This window comes from Ophidiomyces ophidiicola (assembly GCF_022830035.1).
Source record: "Ophidiomyces ophidiicola strain CBS 122913 chromosome Unknown scaffold_4, whole genome shotgun sequence".
Taxonomy (NCBI): domain Eukaryota; kingdom Fungi; phylum Ascomycota; class Eurotiomycetes; order Onygenales; family Onygenaceae; genus Ophidiomyces; species Ophidiomyces ophidiicola.
The window spans coordinates 317,681-333,392 of NW_026054644.1; the positions used below are offsets into that span (position 1 = coordinate 317,681).

General features: G+C 49.4%; 3 protein-coding genes across 3 annotated transcripts; all 3 read right to left on the minus strand.

Annotated features, from left to right (window-relative positions):
- Window positions 1–3,352: 3,352 nt before the first annotated feature.
- Window positions 3,353–4,969, minus strand: LOZ57_001535 (uncharacterized protein; the record flags this gene model as incomplete). Its single annotated transcript, XM_049250623.1, has 1 exon — window positions 3,353–4,969. One exon carries the CDS (start codon window positions 4,967–4,969, stop codon window positions 3,353–3,355), a length of 1,617 nt encoding a protein of 538 aa, XP_049110207.1.
- A 3,736-nt stretch (window positions 4,970–8,705) lies between these two features.
- LOZ57_001536 (uncharacterized protein) lies at window positions 8,706–9,467 on the minus strand (the record flags this gene model as incomplete). Its single annotated transcript, XM_049250624.1, has 1 exon — window positions 8,706–9,467. One exon carries the CDS (start codon window positions 9,465–9,467, stop codon window positions 8,706–8,708), a length of 762 nt encoding a protein of 253 aa, XP_049110208.1.
- Window positions 9,468–12,930: 3,463 nt separating this feature from the next.
- On the minus strand, window positions 12,931–15,384 carry TGL5 (Lipase 5; the record flags this gene model as incomplete). The annotated part of the gene is made up of 2 exons (XM_049250625.1): window positions 12,931–15,093; window positions 15,142–15,384. 2 exons carry the CDS (start codon window positions 15,382–15,384, stop codon window positions 12,931–12,933), a joined length of 2,406 nt encoding a protein of 801 aa, XP_049110209.1.
- Between the last annotated feature and the right edge of the window lie 328 nt (window positions 15,385–15,712).

Consider the following 15,712-nt stretch of genomic DNA (forward strand, 5'->3'; position numbering starts at 1 on the left):
GCCAAGGATGTCAATCCTCGACTCAATCATTTAGCCAAATAGCCTATTCTCTGAAAGGCATTGCCTATAAGGACTAATCCACATGCGTGCCGGGTCATGGGTGTTTGGAGAGAAATCGGATCCTAATCCAGATTATCTTTGACATAGCATTTGACCAAAAGACCATAGGCTTTCTATACTAACTACTCCGTACCTCTGAGCCACCTCATCCCATATTTCGGAATTCATACTTCGAAAGTTTCGCGGATAGATGCCCCGCCCATGCACCCGAGCCATCCTACCAGACATACGGTACTCAGTAGGAGTAACTAGATAGTTAAGCAGGGATTCTGCGGTCTTATCACACAGATCGTACTCCGTATTCGCAATGGAAATCTGGCCGCTTCGGGGTCAATGCGGTGCGTGATTGGCAGGCTTTCCATTTGCTGCAAGCCAATCACCCTCACCGTTCAGGTGACACGAGAAAGTGACTGTGAAAATGATACCTAAAGGGAAGGCTATCCTAGATCTATGGCTCAACTTCAATAATTAATCGAAAATGACTAACAAATCTGAACTCCGTACAGTTCTGCATTCTGAGTACTGCTGAAGGTCGAGAGTGATGAATCTGAAATATGAAATATTAATACATTACTCTCAACTGCAGAGTAAGGTTATTAAAATCTTCAAATACAAAAAGCCCCTTGGCAGTTCCAAAAATCAAGTGGTTGACTAACTATTATATTCTTTTGACCCTATTAAGCAAGAGGATTCTCATTCTGGTATAGTACGAAAGACAGTGGCGCCACTGGGATTGCACCCGAATGTATGCTTGAAGGACGAATACGACGCCCAAAGTCAAAGCCGTTAGTGAACAGCCCACGCCAATAATAACCACGAAGACCCGATCGGAGCGGTGTCTGTCTAAGTCTATCGGCCTAATTAAGCATGACCATTACAGCAAAGTCTATTTTTCCAACGGCATTATCAACGGTATCGCTACCTGCAGCCGTCGAAGAGAGGACAAGGACGAATCGACATAGAATCGCAATGCAAGGGTATAGACGGTAATAATATACAGGAAAAAAAAGCGCCGAGCAGCGCTAATCCAAACGCAACTCAACAAGAAAAAGATAACCAGACTAACGCCCTATTTCTCGTCATATTCTCTCAGAGGCAACGGCCGTAGCTTCACAAGCGGGGGCGGCGGCGGAATCGCAATCCCCAATCCCAAGACATGCCGCGGGTTACGAGGCAGGCCAATGCGTCGGGGCTGCGGTGCATGGATCACGCGTCGAGTTGGCGCGGGAATCGTCCTGGGGGAGATCTCACAGTCAGACAGCGCCGGTGGATATGATTCGCATCGATGTGCTTGCGGGGACGAGTGCTGATGGGCCGGATGGCGAACCGGAGCGAGGATCGCCGGCGTCAGCGGCATCGGTGGCTGGAGCGTCTCTTTATTCTGCATCAGCGAGCGGTATACCTCGATCGGCTGGTAGTATGAGGTGGCCGGGCTGGGAAGGCCCGGCTGATGAGGCCCTGTGTGGTACAGCGCTGCTTCGGAGTTGTAGGATACTCGGGGCGTCCCAACGGAAAACATGGACTCATGATGCCGTTGAAAGGTATCTTCCGGCACTGTCCTGCGTGGCGTCCGTCGGTGGTCTTTGCAGGTGATGATCGCCGCGATGCTGCGGTGCCACTGCTGTTGATACCCGATAATGATGAGGATGCTGGAAATAACTGTTTATACGGTTGCTTCTCGTTAACACATGTGAGTGGGCCTGAAAATTGGGCTGCTCCTACCAAATAGTCCTGCAAGCCCAGCACTCACACCAATAACCCGTTTCTCCCGCGTTGACAATGGGCCGTTGTGGAATGCTCGACTGACAATTTGGTGGATGCGCGAATCATCGCCATATTCGCGAGATCGACCGGAGATGCATAAGGAGGAACATTTTTGAGGGTCATTCGGCATTTCGAGCTCCGACAGGTGGTCGACTGCCTGGCTTGAAACCAGTTCTAAGAAGAGGATAGTAATAAAGAGAGGGACTGAAAAGTTCCATGAGGAAAAGAGGGTACGATTCATCTTGAATAACGCGTGGTTATGTGCGTGCAGAGATATCCATACAATGCAAAGTGCAACGTGCTCAAGATCGGCTAACAATGTACCTTCCCGCTGAAGAAATCTCGAGAGGGCTGCCTCGAGAGCGGTGCAACTTATATACATACATACAAGCCAGCGCCCACATCACCCTGCAGCGCCCGCCCTGGCCCAGCAGCAGCCGGATGGCCCGCGTTGCGCCGCATTTCAACCACCGCCCAGCCGGCGTCGTAGGGCTGGCGCATCGAAGGAAAATTGTTCCAGAAGACTGCCTGATCGGGCAATGCGCGGCGCTGGGGGCTGGTTCGGCGGCCAATAAGACGCCGCGGCGGGCCATGAGGTACGGGTAACGGGCCCGGCACGCTGGGAACGGTGGGGCCAACGGGAAGCGATTGGCCAAGAGCAGCGCTCGGCCGGACTATTCACACCCTTTTTGGGATTAGCGCAAGACAGGGGCGTTTGAATAGCGTCGGCAATTGCAAACAAAACAAAACAAACAGTCTTAGGGATAAGGAAAGACGAAGAAGAAATGAAGCAAATCCAACGTCAGAGATGAAAAATCAGAAGGACGCTCGTGGAAAACAGTTCACTAGCATTTCTAATAGTTGAGAAAGTGCACAATCAAAGCCAGCATAGGCGCTTCGAGCCCAACCCGGTCGTCAGAGCCGACGATCAAGACGACCCGCATTCCGGCCAGTTCCATCAGAAAAAAAAAAAAAAAGAACCCTCAGCACATGTGCTCGTCGGTAATTGGCTACACTATCGTACCCCGGCCTCTGTCCCCTTGTTTTGTGCCCCATTAACTACCCCAGGCTCATCCTGACTCGATGGCCGGCTTCTAGAAGAATTTTTATGCTCCGCGGATTGGCGTTTGGCCCCCATCCCATCTATCTAGTGTGTAGCATACGTTGGAGGCGGTCTTTCCTTCCATTCACTGGTGTTAGAATACTCCGTAGTCTGTTCCATATCGGATCTTGAAAAAAAAACTCTCGTTAGCATCCCTCTCGGGTGTTCACCGCTCATCGAACTGAGAATGCAGATTGGATCCACTCAGGTTTGTGGGATGAGCTGTAGTACTCCGTTCTGCGGTGACTTAAAAAAAAGATAGAAGCAAAATCAAGTACGGATTAGTATTTAGAAGATCATACTATTTAATAAATTTCGACAAAATTATGAAACTATACAGCGTATAGACCAGTTCATACGTGGCAAATTTGGGGACATGAGTTCCAGGCCAGACTCGTATCCTCCTCCGTCCTCCTCTCATGCAAACTATATGGCCCCCGCCACACTCGTAGCCACATACTCCCAGTACTTGTCCCTGGAAAACCGCCTCAACCTCTTCCCGAATACGGTCATGATAAGGAACGTTGCTGTTGTGACCAACGAAACCATGCCGACGGTAATAAAACAGTTTCGCAGACCTTGCGCTTCAATCCAGGGCGTGATGGCGTAACTAAATGCAAAGCCAAGGGTATTGCGGATAATAATCACGGACACCATCGATTCGCCACTGAGTTCCTTGAAGCAGTCGATACAATACGAGATCGCGATGGAGCCACCCGTGATGCAGCCAAAAGCAAGCATACCAAGACCAAAGATCAAACCCACCCAGTGGATCCCGAATGAAGCACCAACACCCCAGAGAATTAGTCCTGCGGTGGAAATCAGGCCTGAAACGACGAGCGGCCATAAACGATGCTCCGGCTCTCGAACGCCCTTATTACGGCGAGCAAGGAAGATCGCAAATTTATCAGCAACAATTCCTGACCAGGCGCACGCGCAGATTGCGCCAATAAGAGGAGCCGTATAAGCAGAACCCACAAGAGCTGCACTCCAATTGTATGGAGCGGCAGAAAGGATCGGGGAGGCAGTGGCGTTGAGTACGTTGTACCAAGATAAGTTGATACCATAAAGGAAACCGGCCCACGACGTGCAAGGGAAATAGAGGATAATCAACAAGGGTCGGTACATCATCGTAAGCATTTGCTTCTTGCTTGGGCGACCTTGTAAAAAGACGAATAGCTTCAATTTCTGGAGGTATGTTCGGGGGGCTAAAAATTCCACCCCGTTCTCTGAAGTGTTTGTCGTCTGGAGATCCTGTTTCTCTTTGGACTCTCTCTTTTCTGACTCATTCGACGTGATTTCTAGTTCTTCGCCCTCAACAGTAGGCCGAAAGTACAACGTTTCTTCCATGAAGAAGAAGATGATCACTGTTGCCACGGCACCGATCATGGCTCCAAAATGCATAACCCATCGCCATCCATAAGCGTCATTGAACCACCCTGCGACAAGGGGTGCGATGAAGTTTGAACCGAATAAAAATAAGACGTAGCCGCCCATCCATCGTCCACGTTCATGGGCAAAGAAAACATCAGGAATTGATACTTCAGGAAGCGACTCGATTGGAGACGCAACAAAACCCAAAATGATCCGATGCGCATACCATTCTCCATAGGTTTTCGAGTAGGAAGTCCAGACGATCAACGGAACGCAGAGCATGCAGGAGATGACGTAAATACCTCGTCGGCCGTATGTGATAGCAAGAGGTTGCCAGAAAAGACAGCCCCACCCCAGGAACAAGAACATGAGACCGGTGCCATTGACCAATTGGGCGGTAGTAATTCCGGTATCTCGTGTAATATCCGCTAGCACACTGTACTGTAGAGTCGTTGGAATACCGACGCCGAGGGTATAGATAAAAAGCATAGCCATATGTAACAGTTTCCGCCGGCGAGTCCAATTCAAAGGATCTTCAGGGTCCGCACTCGGCCGAGGTACGAGCACAATGTCTTTTTCACGTTTCGAATTTGCTGCCTCGCCAGCAACATCCACTAGATGGACCGTTCCTGGAACTAGGTCCGAACGGTCAACGTGGTGGGACGCCATATTCGATCGATGAGCAGATACTCGACAGTGGGGTGGTATATGGCGGATGTATGCAACGCAGAAGGGCCAACTCGGCCGTGTATATTCAACCAGCAGAGCAGCGAGGGGAAAAAAAAGAAACGCGTGAAAGGGGAGAGTTCGAGGGAGGATGAAAACCCATTGGGGTGGGCGATCACGGTCAATAAGTAGATCATCGGACAGCTAACAAAGCCCAAGACAAAACAGTTGAAGTGTTTCGCCCTCGACGTTGAGCTGCCCCTCATATCGGGTTCTGGTAGACAGCTCTGGCTGCCGGTCCAGCTTCTCAATCTCGACAAGAAAGGGGCTTGGCCGTGCGGAGAAGTGGAGTTTTGCTTAGCTTGGGACTCCGCAGCCATCTGGCCAACCAGTAGCAGATATGGCGGAGACAAGTCTAATTTCATTCCATGAATCGGGAGCCAGATTAAGCGGTTGATGGCTGGTCCGTGTGGTTTAGCCGTGCCGGCAACGTTGAATTCGCACTGCCTGGAGGAACCTTTCGTCCGAGCCGTCCGCCGAGGCTCAAGAAGCCCGCCTGTGATTGGCCAGCCCGCAGCCGCACATACGCGAAAGAGCAAGCGCTATTCCCAGGTTGGCTTAGCGTGGCGCCGGCGTATCCAAGCGGCTGGGTCGGCTGTCACGACCCTCGCGGATTAACTTTCCAGTTTCGGTGTTTGCGCAGGCGGGCGACGAGAGAAGCGACAGGAAGCCGAGTTTGACGCTGGAGCAGCGTCTAATGCATATGGTTATTGGCCTCGTCTGGCCTCTTACTCTTATCATTAGCGCCGAATGCGCGATCCGCCCTTATCGCGATACCCAGTCGGAGTATGTAACTATACGATAAGACATCCAATCAATTGATATCGCTGGGCAGAAAGATTGAAGATGGCTCGGCCGGGAATTTGTTGCGGAAGAAATTAGCCTCCCGATAGCCATGTGTCCTGATTCAGAATTTATAACAGAGCTCGCGAGTTCTCTACTAGATATTTTGTTGAGCTGGCGGATAGCTATTCTTGTAATTCTGAAACAGCGCTACTCTTTTCCTCCAATAGCCCACTGAGTATTCCACCATTAGAAATGGAAAGAATAGTAATAAGCATAAAATACGGGACGACCTAGTTGCTTCATCTCGTTAACCATCTTATCGTCTGGATAGGCCGCTTTGTTACTCTGAACCGAACCATTCATTATACCCCCAGTCCCCGCGTTCATGATGAATAATAGTGCGGTTGAGGAGGGGGACTTGCGCCTCATCCGGCCGCCGACGGCTTGATAGCCGATAGCTTAGCTTCTCCGACGATCCAGTCAGTGGGACAGATATAAAACGGCCGGGTAATAATAAGCAATCTTCCTTTCGTCCGATTTTATCGCAACAGAGCGGAAAGCTTATTTTCAGTTATAGTCATGTTATTCCTAGGAAAGGCTACAATGAAAGAAGGTAGCCATCAAGGGAGCGTGGAGAAGTCGTGTTTGAGGTAAAATCTCAAGCCTTCGCAACATTTGGACGTATAGTTTCCACTCGGCCGTGCATTGGTGACCCAAAGAGATTGTGTGGTTGGCCGGAGGATTGGGGGTGGTATGGAGAATGATCTCTTGGACCGGCAGCAATCTCCAAACATCGCATAGGTGAATTAACTGAATTTTCAACCTCAAGATACCTTTGACAAGTACTGTATGAGCCTTGGAGCTCACTTGCTTCCTGTGAACTTGCAGCCTGAGCAGGCCGCAACTCTCTCGGTTCTGTAATTCTTGGTATCATCCGCAACCTGAGACGGTTCATAACAAGATGCCCATTAAACCACAAATTCAACCGCCAGCCACTCTAGACGCAAGCAAACAGAGATGGACTTCCTTGACTCTTCCTTCTTCACCAAAGCAGACCATAAGGGCTTGCCAACCGCTGCAGAGGTTGGCTCCCTCTCGGAAGAGTTCAACAAACATCCGCGGCCCGCACCGGTTGAATTTGAGCATCTGAATCTTTTCATCAAATTTTGGGCCGTCTGTGGCGGTTGACGAAGCCCTAACTCTCTGCATGCTTCAAACCTCTTTTGCTGAGAAACTACCTGTCACAGCGGTGTATGGTTCGAGAGTATATCAAAACTCTGTGTTAATTTAAATGGAGCCCGTTCAGGGAGACACTCGATGGGATTCTCTCAGTGAGCCGGATAGGAACTCTATTTGCGGCCAGCTACAGCTAATTCTCTTTGGCAAATTGAGCCGGATTCTTGCGGCTCATTTATTGGTATGGACATACCCCGCAATGTTTATCAGTAGGCTCACTTACTGGAGTAGGATTTGTCAACCGCACACGTTTGCATGATTCTATCTTCACAACCACCTCCAATCAAGACCTTTCGAAAATGCGAAAGCATTCAATGGCTGGTTTTCTTCTCTGTACCAATGCCGGCTTCCTGATTTAAAGAGATATCGCCATCGCTGACTCATGGAGACTTGCATTGGGTTAATATTCTAGTCTCACCAGCTGGTCGCCCGCATGTCCTTGCTGTGGTTGATTGGGCTCATGCCGGCTGGTACCCAGAATACTGGCAGTATTGCATTGTACGCATCAGGGGGGAATGGCGCAATATTTGGATTCCCTTGTCTGCGTATGAGGCTGCATTCGCAGCATTCGGTGAATATGTGCTGGAGATTGGAGCAGTATAAGTATTGAGCCTTCAAAATTACATTTGTCATAATGATTTACCGATCTTTTCTTTCCAATATCCTTCATAAGCTATGAACTCGAGTGTGCTTCACCCTTACGTTCACTCCCCAACCTAGACAATCGACGCTGGAGCACTGGCATCCAAGCAAGACTGAGCTTGACGTTGGACTAGGCGTAAGGGCGAAACCGAAAATAAAAATTCTTGTCTATTCTTTGAGTTTGACAGCTGGACCTCATCGTTAACTAACAGGTAGTTAGTTAGTTGACTAGTTAGTTACTGTTAAGTCACCCAACTACGGAGTACGGAGGAACTAACTAACTAGTTAACTAACCTAGATAATCTGCCCGGCGGCTAACCCAAACCTCCCATTGCACGATACCCTGTACTACGCTTTGACTGCGTTGCACGCCCATCCCCCCTGCAGGGCGCAGGAATAATGTTGCGATATTTGCCACGTATGCGCGAAATTATTTTGTTGGTTGCGGCGTCGATCTGTGGGTCTTGTATGCCTAGCAGCCTGGCTGAAATAATATCAAGGTATGATTGAAAGTTGTATCTACCACAGACGGTAGTAGTGTAGTCTAGACCCGACAGGTCTTTTTTTTAGTGGCGCTTGGTGTACATAAAAACATGTCTTTTGATGGATTGAGTGGTTCTTTTTGCGCGCGAGCTAAAATCGTCTGTTAGAGATCATGCAAGGCACATGAGTGCAGCTGGCCTCTGTGGAGTGGAACTTATTATAGCCAGAGCTGTGGCATAGCTGGATGAGAGAGAATTAGGCGCTCGCGCTCTCAGTTGCAAAGCGTTGTGAGAATATGAAACCTAAACTAAAAGACCCCCCAGCAAGGGTAACATGCGCCAACACCCACAAGGAAATAGGTAAATTGATATGTTTTATGAGTCTCTGACTTCAAGACCATTTCCTGGTATAATGCTCCAGCGAACAGTCCCCCAAAAATATTTCACTAAGCCTTGTACACCGAAGAAAAAACCCGAGTTAAAAACAAAAGAAAAATACATGTCTCGTCTACTCTTAAGACGGCATGTGAATATTATCCGAATAAATCTGTAGTAGAAGGAACCAATTCATCCGTGATAGTCCGTTTTGGCTTTTTCGGCTGTAGTTTGGTCATCGGTGGAGATGTATATTTTATAGCTTCTTCATTTTTGAGATCGTACGATTCTTCCTCCAATGTTGAATGGTACGACAAAGCAGGACTGTCCACGGAGCTTAATTTTGGACTTAGAGATTGTCTTTGTAAAGAAGGTATGGACCATAATTGTGGCGATGGTGAACGGTGGAGGAGCATGTTCTTCTGATAGGAAGGATGGCAGGGTATTTCGGCGGGCGAGGTTGGATCGAGAGAGCTACTGGCACTATTTGTAGAAAATTGGCGGCGATGTTTGTCACTGTTAGAAATCGAGGAAGGTGGAGGATGTCGTGGTTTTCCAATTTTCGCCATATCCTCAAAGAATTTTTCACTGGCGGGTTTGTATAGAAAATCTGGGGACCTCTTGCATTTATCGCTAGTTAATTCTTTGGGATGAGCCGTGAAAGGCTGGGTGCCGGAACAAGAGTTGAAATAGCCATGCCGGGGGTCTGTGGTCGCCTCTCTTTGGCGTTTCGAGCCAGCACTCGACGCTGGAACTGAAGCGGAGCGTTTTTCGGATGAATACGATGGCAGTTGATTCCATCCTCCATCCATTGGGCCGCTGATGGATGTATCCCCATATCGTTCGTCTAACTGTTGGTTTCCCTTTCGACGTTGCCTTAGCCTACCCCGCTCAAGGCAACATTTGACCCAAGATGTCATGATAACAGCTTAAGTATACCTGCGTGATCGGACACGCCGTCCGAATAAAAGTAAACAGGACTATCCAGGATCAAGTTCCTTTAGATAGACCTCGTGAGAGATTTAAGAAGAGGAACAAAGGAAGGGAATAGAATAAAGCTTAAAAGGAAACAGCAACTCAAGGCAGCCACAGAGTCAAGGTTGGGGCATTGCAACTCCGTATAGAAGTCATGAAACCCGCAGACACATTGCTGGAGCAGACAAGTATTGGATCAATGCCGAAGATCAAAACATAAGTATTTCCAGCGCAGCAGAGCGGCTGGTCGCCAGAGACGTGGCGGAAGGGAAGCGCGACAAGGCGGCGATACCTGCGGGGGGCCAGGAGCAATAGGAGAGGGTGGGGGAATGGGAAAATGATAATTGCTGAGCCAGCTCAGACGAAAAAGAAAAAAAAAGAGAAAAGAAAAGGGCTCACAGTCCGTTGCACGGCATGCGGCAATCCATTCAAGAGGGGTGGGTGATAAGCGTCACGGTCACAGCGGCGGCGCGCAGAAAGAGAACGGTTCTAAAAATATTATAGTAGAATTTGTCTAAATACTCGACTTGGGGTATGGGGTGTTTTAGCAGCATTAGATTGCCGCAAGCGCAATAATAATGGCATAGAGGCCCGCAATATTCATGACTGTTCCCTGTTTTAGCAAGTTGACGCTGCATGCTAAGGCAATGGGTGGGCGGCAGGGGCTGAGCAGCCGTCAAGCCCCGTCGACGTCGAAACGTAGAAATGCGCTTAGAGGCATGGTCCAATTAAACCCATGAGCAGCGTTCGCCTGAAAATGTTTCCATCGCAGGTAACACAGGGGCAGTCAAAACCTAATGTGCTCAAAAGGATCATACTCCGGGCATACGGAGCGATCTGAAGGCTTAGGTAGGCGTGCAGTACGTTGACCGGTACGGACGGGGTATGGCCTCCTCCCACAAAAGACGCCAATATATGTATGTGTTCCCGATGACACAACCTTGGGCATAGCCTGCGTGCGTAGTCTGGAACGGTTCGCCGACAAGCTGAGCTGTGGAGCTGTGGTATGCCGGGGGACACGGGCGGAGCCCACCTTCTCTGCTGTTGTCTGAAGTTGAGCCGCTGCATGAGATGAAGCCCCCCGGTCGAGACCCCGGCATGGAGAAGGACTTGCAGGGCCCATTATGGGTTTCGTACACCGTCGTCTCTCTCGCAATGCCTAGAATGGACATTGGATTCGAAAGATGCCTGTCCGTTCGCCATTGGTGCTGGCCAATGGCTACGCGCGAAACAGTCACTAGAGCATGGGTGGCGGATACGGGCGTTCTTCCAAGTAGAGGGACATGGCCTAACTACCTGTTACCCGCCGGAAAGACAATCTGTCCGGTGAAGTTGGGGTGCTGAGGCTGAAGATCGTTTCCCCTTGCGCGACATCGCTGTTTCCGCCGCACCCAGCCAGTTCAGGGGATAGTCCGAAGAGGAACGTGGATTGGTGCGGTAGAGTCCAGTTGTCAGCTCTGGCGGGGTTTCAAAAGCAGTGCTGGTTGTCAAACACCACCCGCGGCGTTGTTATTCGCACTCACTTGCCGTCTTGACTCGCTTTTCCAGTATTGGCGCACGTGAGTCGACAACAATGGAAACCGGCCGCATGACTAATCTTACTGGAGCATTTTGATTGGTGCCGCTGGGAACTGTGTACTGTAACTGATATACGCCGTATACGAGTAATAGCGCGTGATGATTGGCCCCAAAAAGGTGTCTTTCCGTGCTGTACCATATATTACAGCCAATGAGCACTCCCGACCTGGACAGTTTCCTACCAATCAACAGCCGCCATTCCACCGGCGGCGCTTACTCGCTGCCGCATCCAACAGCCAACCTCAACTCAGAACATCACCACAACGTATCGGCAGCAGTGCCGCGATCGGGTTGTTGCGATGGCACTGCGTTGTCCCTATCCTGGGCTGATCAGGGGTCTTGTACTCTGCACACCCGGTGTGCTACACGTCTTCCCCCCTCCACCGCTAGCCATCGTCCATTATGGACATTGGGGGCCATGACAGGGTATGTCGTATCATGCGCGGCGTGCATACCACGTCCCATGCGACGCATCAGAATCCTTCGCCGCGCTGGAGACACCATGCGCACAGTTGGGCCAGCAGACCTACCGACCCGCAGCAGTGTATGTGCGACAGCCCGGGTTGACAGTCTTCCGTCACTCTCCAAAGTTGGTGGGCGAAAAACAATGCCTCAGATCGATGTGGGCGTTTGTACGGAGCACGGCGTGCTGAACAAACGGGCACCGGCACCCCAATAATAATGATAATACGGCGCAGAGCAATCCGAATTTTGGGGACGGACAGCACCCATGTCGCTCTCTCGTACGCGGCCGGGTCGAGTTGCGCCCGAATGCGCGACCTGAGTCCCGACAGCCCGGTTGCGGCGCCATGGATCCATGCCCTTCCTAACACACGGCAATCCTCCGTCCCGCTTTCGTCGCCCCGGCCACCGTGGGCTGCTGTGTCCTTGGATCGGGGCACAAAAGCATGACGCTGGGCTGGCCTCCGCTTCTTGTTGTCCCTCTCTCACACGGTCCCTGGTGCGACAATGCGCGTGAGGGTGTTGCAATCAACGGCGCATTTCCGAGGATCAGTATTTTGGAATGGACGCCGAACAATCGAAGCCTTCCTCCCAGACTGGTCGATCATGACGGCATGCGAAAGAGCCGGATTTAAGTATAGCGTCATCGATAATTATTGCCCGTCGCAGCCTCCTCGCGACTGTCCGCCCATATAATTACTGCACATGCGTTCCACAGGACGGAGCACACGCATTAGGCTGTCGACTCGTGTTATTTCATAACTGAGCACCAGCAGATCAGCACTCCGGCCTCTTCCCCATTGCACACAGGGTTTTGGCATTATCTTGTATTAATTTGTCATAGCCGAGAGATAATGTCTCATTTAACCCAGACCACTGGGCTCAGCTTCCGCTATGAAACCCCTCAGATGCTCATGCGAAGAAAACGAGATTAATAAACAAAAGGTGCAAAGCCATCCATTCTGTCGTATCAGGTATGGAATTGCCCTGCAAAAAGCCGGAGCGGGTACATCCCACCTCTTAGCAGGCTTGTAAGCCAAAGTATGGTGCTTTACCCCGTGGCAACTAACTACACGATCGCACGCCATTTGCCTTCTAGTAAGCAACCCCCAATCGAGGTCTGGCGGTTCTGTCGCTAGTGCTCCGTCAGAATGTATGAGATGGGAATAATATATATTGGTATTAGATATTATAATTTAGACATTCGGAATTCGTAGAAGTAATTCAAGTATACGCATACATCTGGAGTATAGACATTACTTCCCCATCAGTATATTGTTACGGTCCTGGTCAAAACGAGAATCCTTCAAGAAAGAAAGAGCACAGTCGCCCAGCCGCCATATCAAGGCCGCCGCCTGTAATTTTGGCTCACAAATTAACCACACTATTATACTTCACCAACTCACTGGAGCTCTGTCGAATGTGCCTGTAAGGCACTGGAGATGGAGGTCCACTCTTCATAGTCATTATGAAACGCGGCAAAGTCACTCCTGCTGGAAAGAGCTTGGAATTATTTGCCCGGCGAGTCTTTCGGGCAATAGGCGGATTTGGAATTAAAGGGGTTGGTAATCGGGCGTAGGACCCGCGGTGTGGCAAGACTGTTGGTACATGCCGCTCTGGTTGAACTGGTCTGGAAAGAGATGTTAATTCGTCGGGCCATATTACTGACGACAGCTTATCAACTCGTCTCGTATCCAGTTCGGAGTAAGTCACCTGGCTCGTGTGCCCAGAGATATCATTCACTGCCAGGGAGGCAGGGTTGAGGAAATGAGTTTTGGATTCTGCGGCGTGGAAGTGATGTGTATGGTGCGTAAAGCTGTGTTCAATGCTCGCCATGTGAATGGAGCTCCTGCTTTTCCGTACTTCAAAAACGGGGTTGGAGTGGTGAAAAATTTGGTTCGTGTGTGCACCATGGAAAGAATTCTTAGGGGTGATCTTTTGCGGTATCTTTGCCGTATTGTCCTCTAAATAAAGATCTTCATCCGTGTAGAAGGTCAAATGTTTCATGGGGATATTCGCGCTCCTTGCAATGGCGGCAACCTTGTCGCGCATAATCGGAATTGCAGCATCCAAAGCTAATTCGACGGCACAATGATTCCGAATGCGCCCCAATTTGGGCCATGTAGCACGTTCGCCGGTAAGGCAAGCCCGAAGCATGAAGTCAGGCGTAGGATTTCGCAGCATGCTAGGAAAAACTTCATACGTAATCTCCGGTAAGATGTTTATATCACCATAGTACTCTTGCCTCATTATCGAAGCAAAGCGCCTCAAAGTATTGGGAAATAGTCCCATACCGGAAAGCAGATTTAATTTACCCATCGCCTCCTCTTTCATTAATTCTTTAGGAAGATGGGTTTTTCCATTTTCGGGAGGTTGTCGGCGTTCACTGAGCTCCGCGAACAAGAAGGCTTCTTCCGGGGGAACAAAGGGTATCACATGGGGATTAACCTGTGAAACGATAAAGTGGTTGACATTAAACATCTCGGACAGTCGTGCCATGGGAAGATCACCATCAACAGATCCATCAATCCATTGAACTAAAGATTCTCCCCAGTCTAGTATTTCTCCCGTCACTGGATCTTTTGCCATCAGTGAGGATGCCGAAAACACAAGGGGGACGGAACAAGATGTCACTCTGTTGATGTCAGTTAGTATCTCACCACATAGCAGATTGGGCAGGACATACATGGCAGACCAGACCATTACATTAGGGGAAGTAATATAATTTAATAGCCGAGGAAGTTCATGGAATTCCGAATGAGACACAGTGATATTGAGTATTCTTCTCGTGCGGTTGTATGCTTCCAGAAACGTAATGTTACCTAGGAGATCTTGCATAACTTTTCTGAGGTGGACAATATCGAAGAGGGAGCCAGTTTGAAGAAATCGCTTCAGCCGGCGTATTACACTCTCCACTTCATTTCGCGGCTCAAATACGCAAAAGTCTTCATATGCAAGAGAGGATAATATTTTCGGGATTTCGTCATCTGTATGTGTACAGAGAACTCCAGCAATAACGCCTCCTGCAGATGAACCAGAAATGATACGTGGAAGAAGTCTCATTTGCCAGAGGGTTTTGACAACACCAGTGTGATTCATGCCAAACGTAGCGCCACCCGAGAGTAATAGAGCGCTGCGACCAAAAGCCTGGCGGGAAGCCTGCAACTGGTGTAGCAGGAATTGAGATTCATCAACATTCAAATCCAGTTCATCTACCAGTTGCAGCACCATCGATACCGCGTTGACGGCCGTTGTGACATATAGATCTATCAAATTTTTTGAACCAATGTATGCACGCCCATAAAGATCTGGATTTGTCATATTCGCAAGATCACGGGAGAACGTCGTTCGAATGTTATGCGTAATAGAAGCTAGATCATTTGTGTCCAAAGCCCGCTTCAGATTTTCGAGGCGCTCCCGTATGATGACATAGTCATATTCGTCAGACTCGTCAATGGCTTTCCATGCATTGTTTCCTTCAAGTTCATCCAATTCTCCCGCAATTTGTAACCATTCATGGAGACTAGTAGCCTACATTTTTTGTTAGCAAGCAGGTCTACAAGTAGACGGAATACTGACCCTTGGTAAATTCCAGGAAAGGTCCCGCTTTCGTTTCTCCGTGAGGAAGAATTTTTCGCATTGTTCGATAGCGGGAACATCTCGAATGTTGTACAGTAAAGAACCTACTTGTGCGAAACAGCTACGGAGGAGTGACGACAGGCATGAAACTGAAAGGCACTGGCTTAACCCTTGGAGTCCGGCTTGTTCCGAGTGAGTCAAATATGGCGATTTGGGAATATCACCGTCAGGAATAGCAGGCATATCGAGTTTTCAAGTCCATAAGTTAAAAAAGGAGAGTAAAGCATGGCCTCCTTGAATTAGGAGATAGGTCTTGTCGACGCGAGCGCCCGAGATCTTTGGAAAGAGAAAGGAATACTATTGAACCGAAGCTGCTCCAATAGGAATCCCACCGTCCTTTTGCAGGAGAGAGCTCAGGTTACTCTTGAAGGTGCATATACTGAAGCACCCCTGTTTGGATGCTGCCACCATGATTCATTCATCGCTTGGCAGAGAAGAGGTCATGAACACACAAAGGAGGCAACATCGTTAATGCAAGTATATCGGAGGTATTTGAGAAAAGTCCGATAAT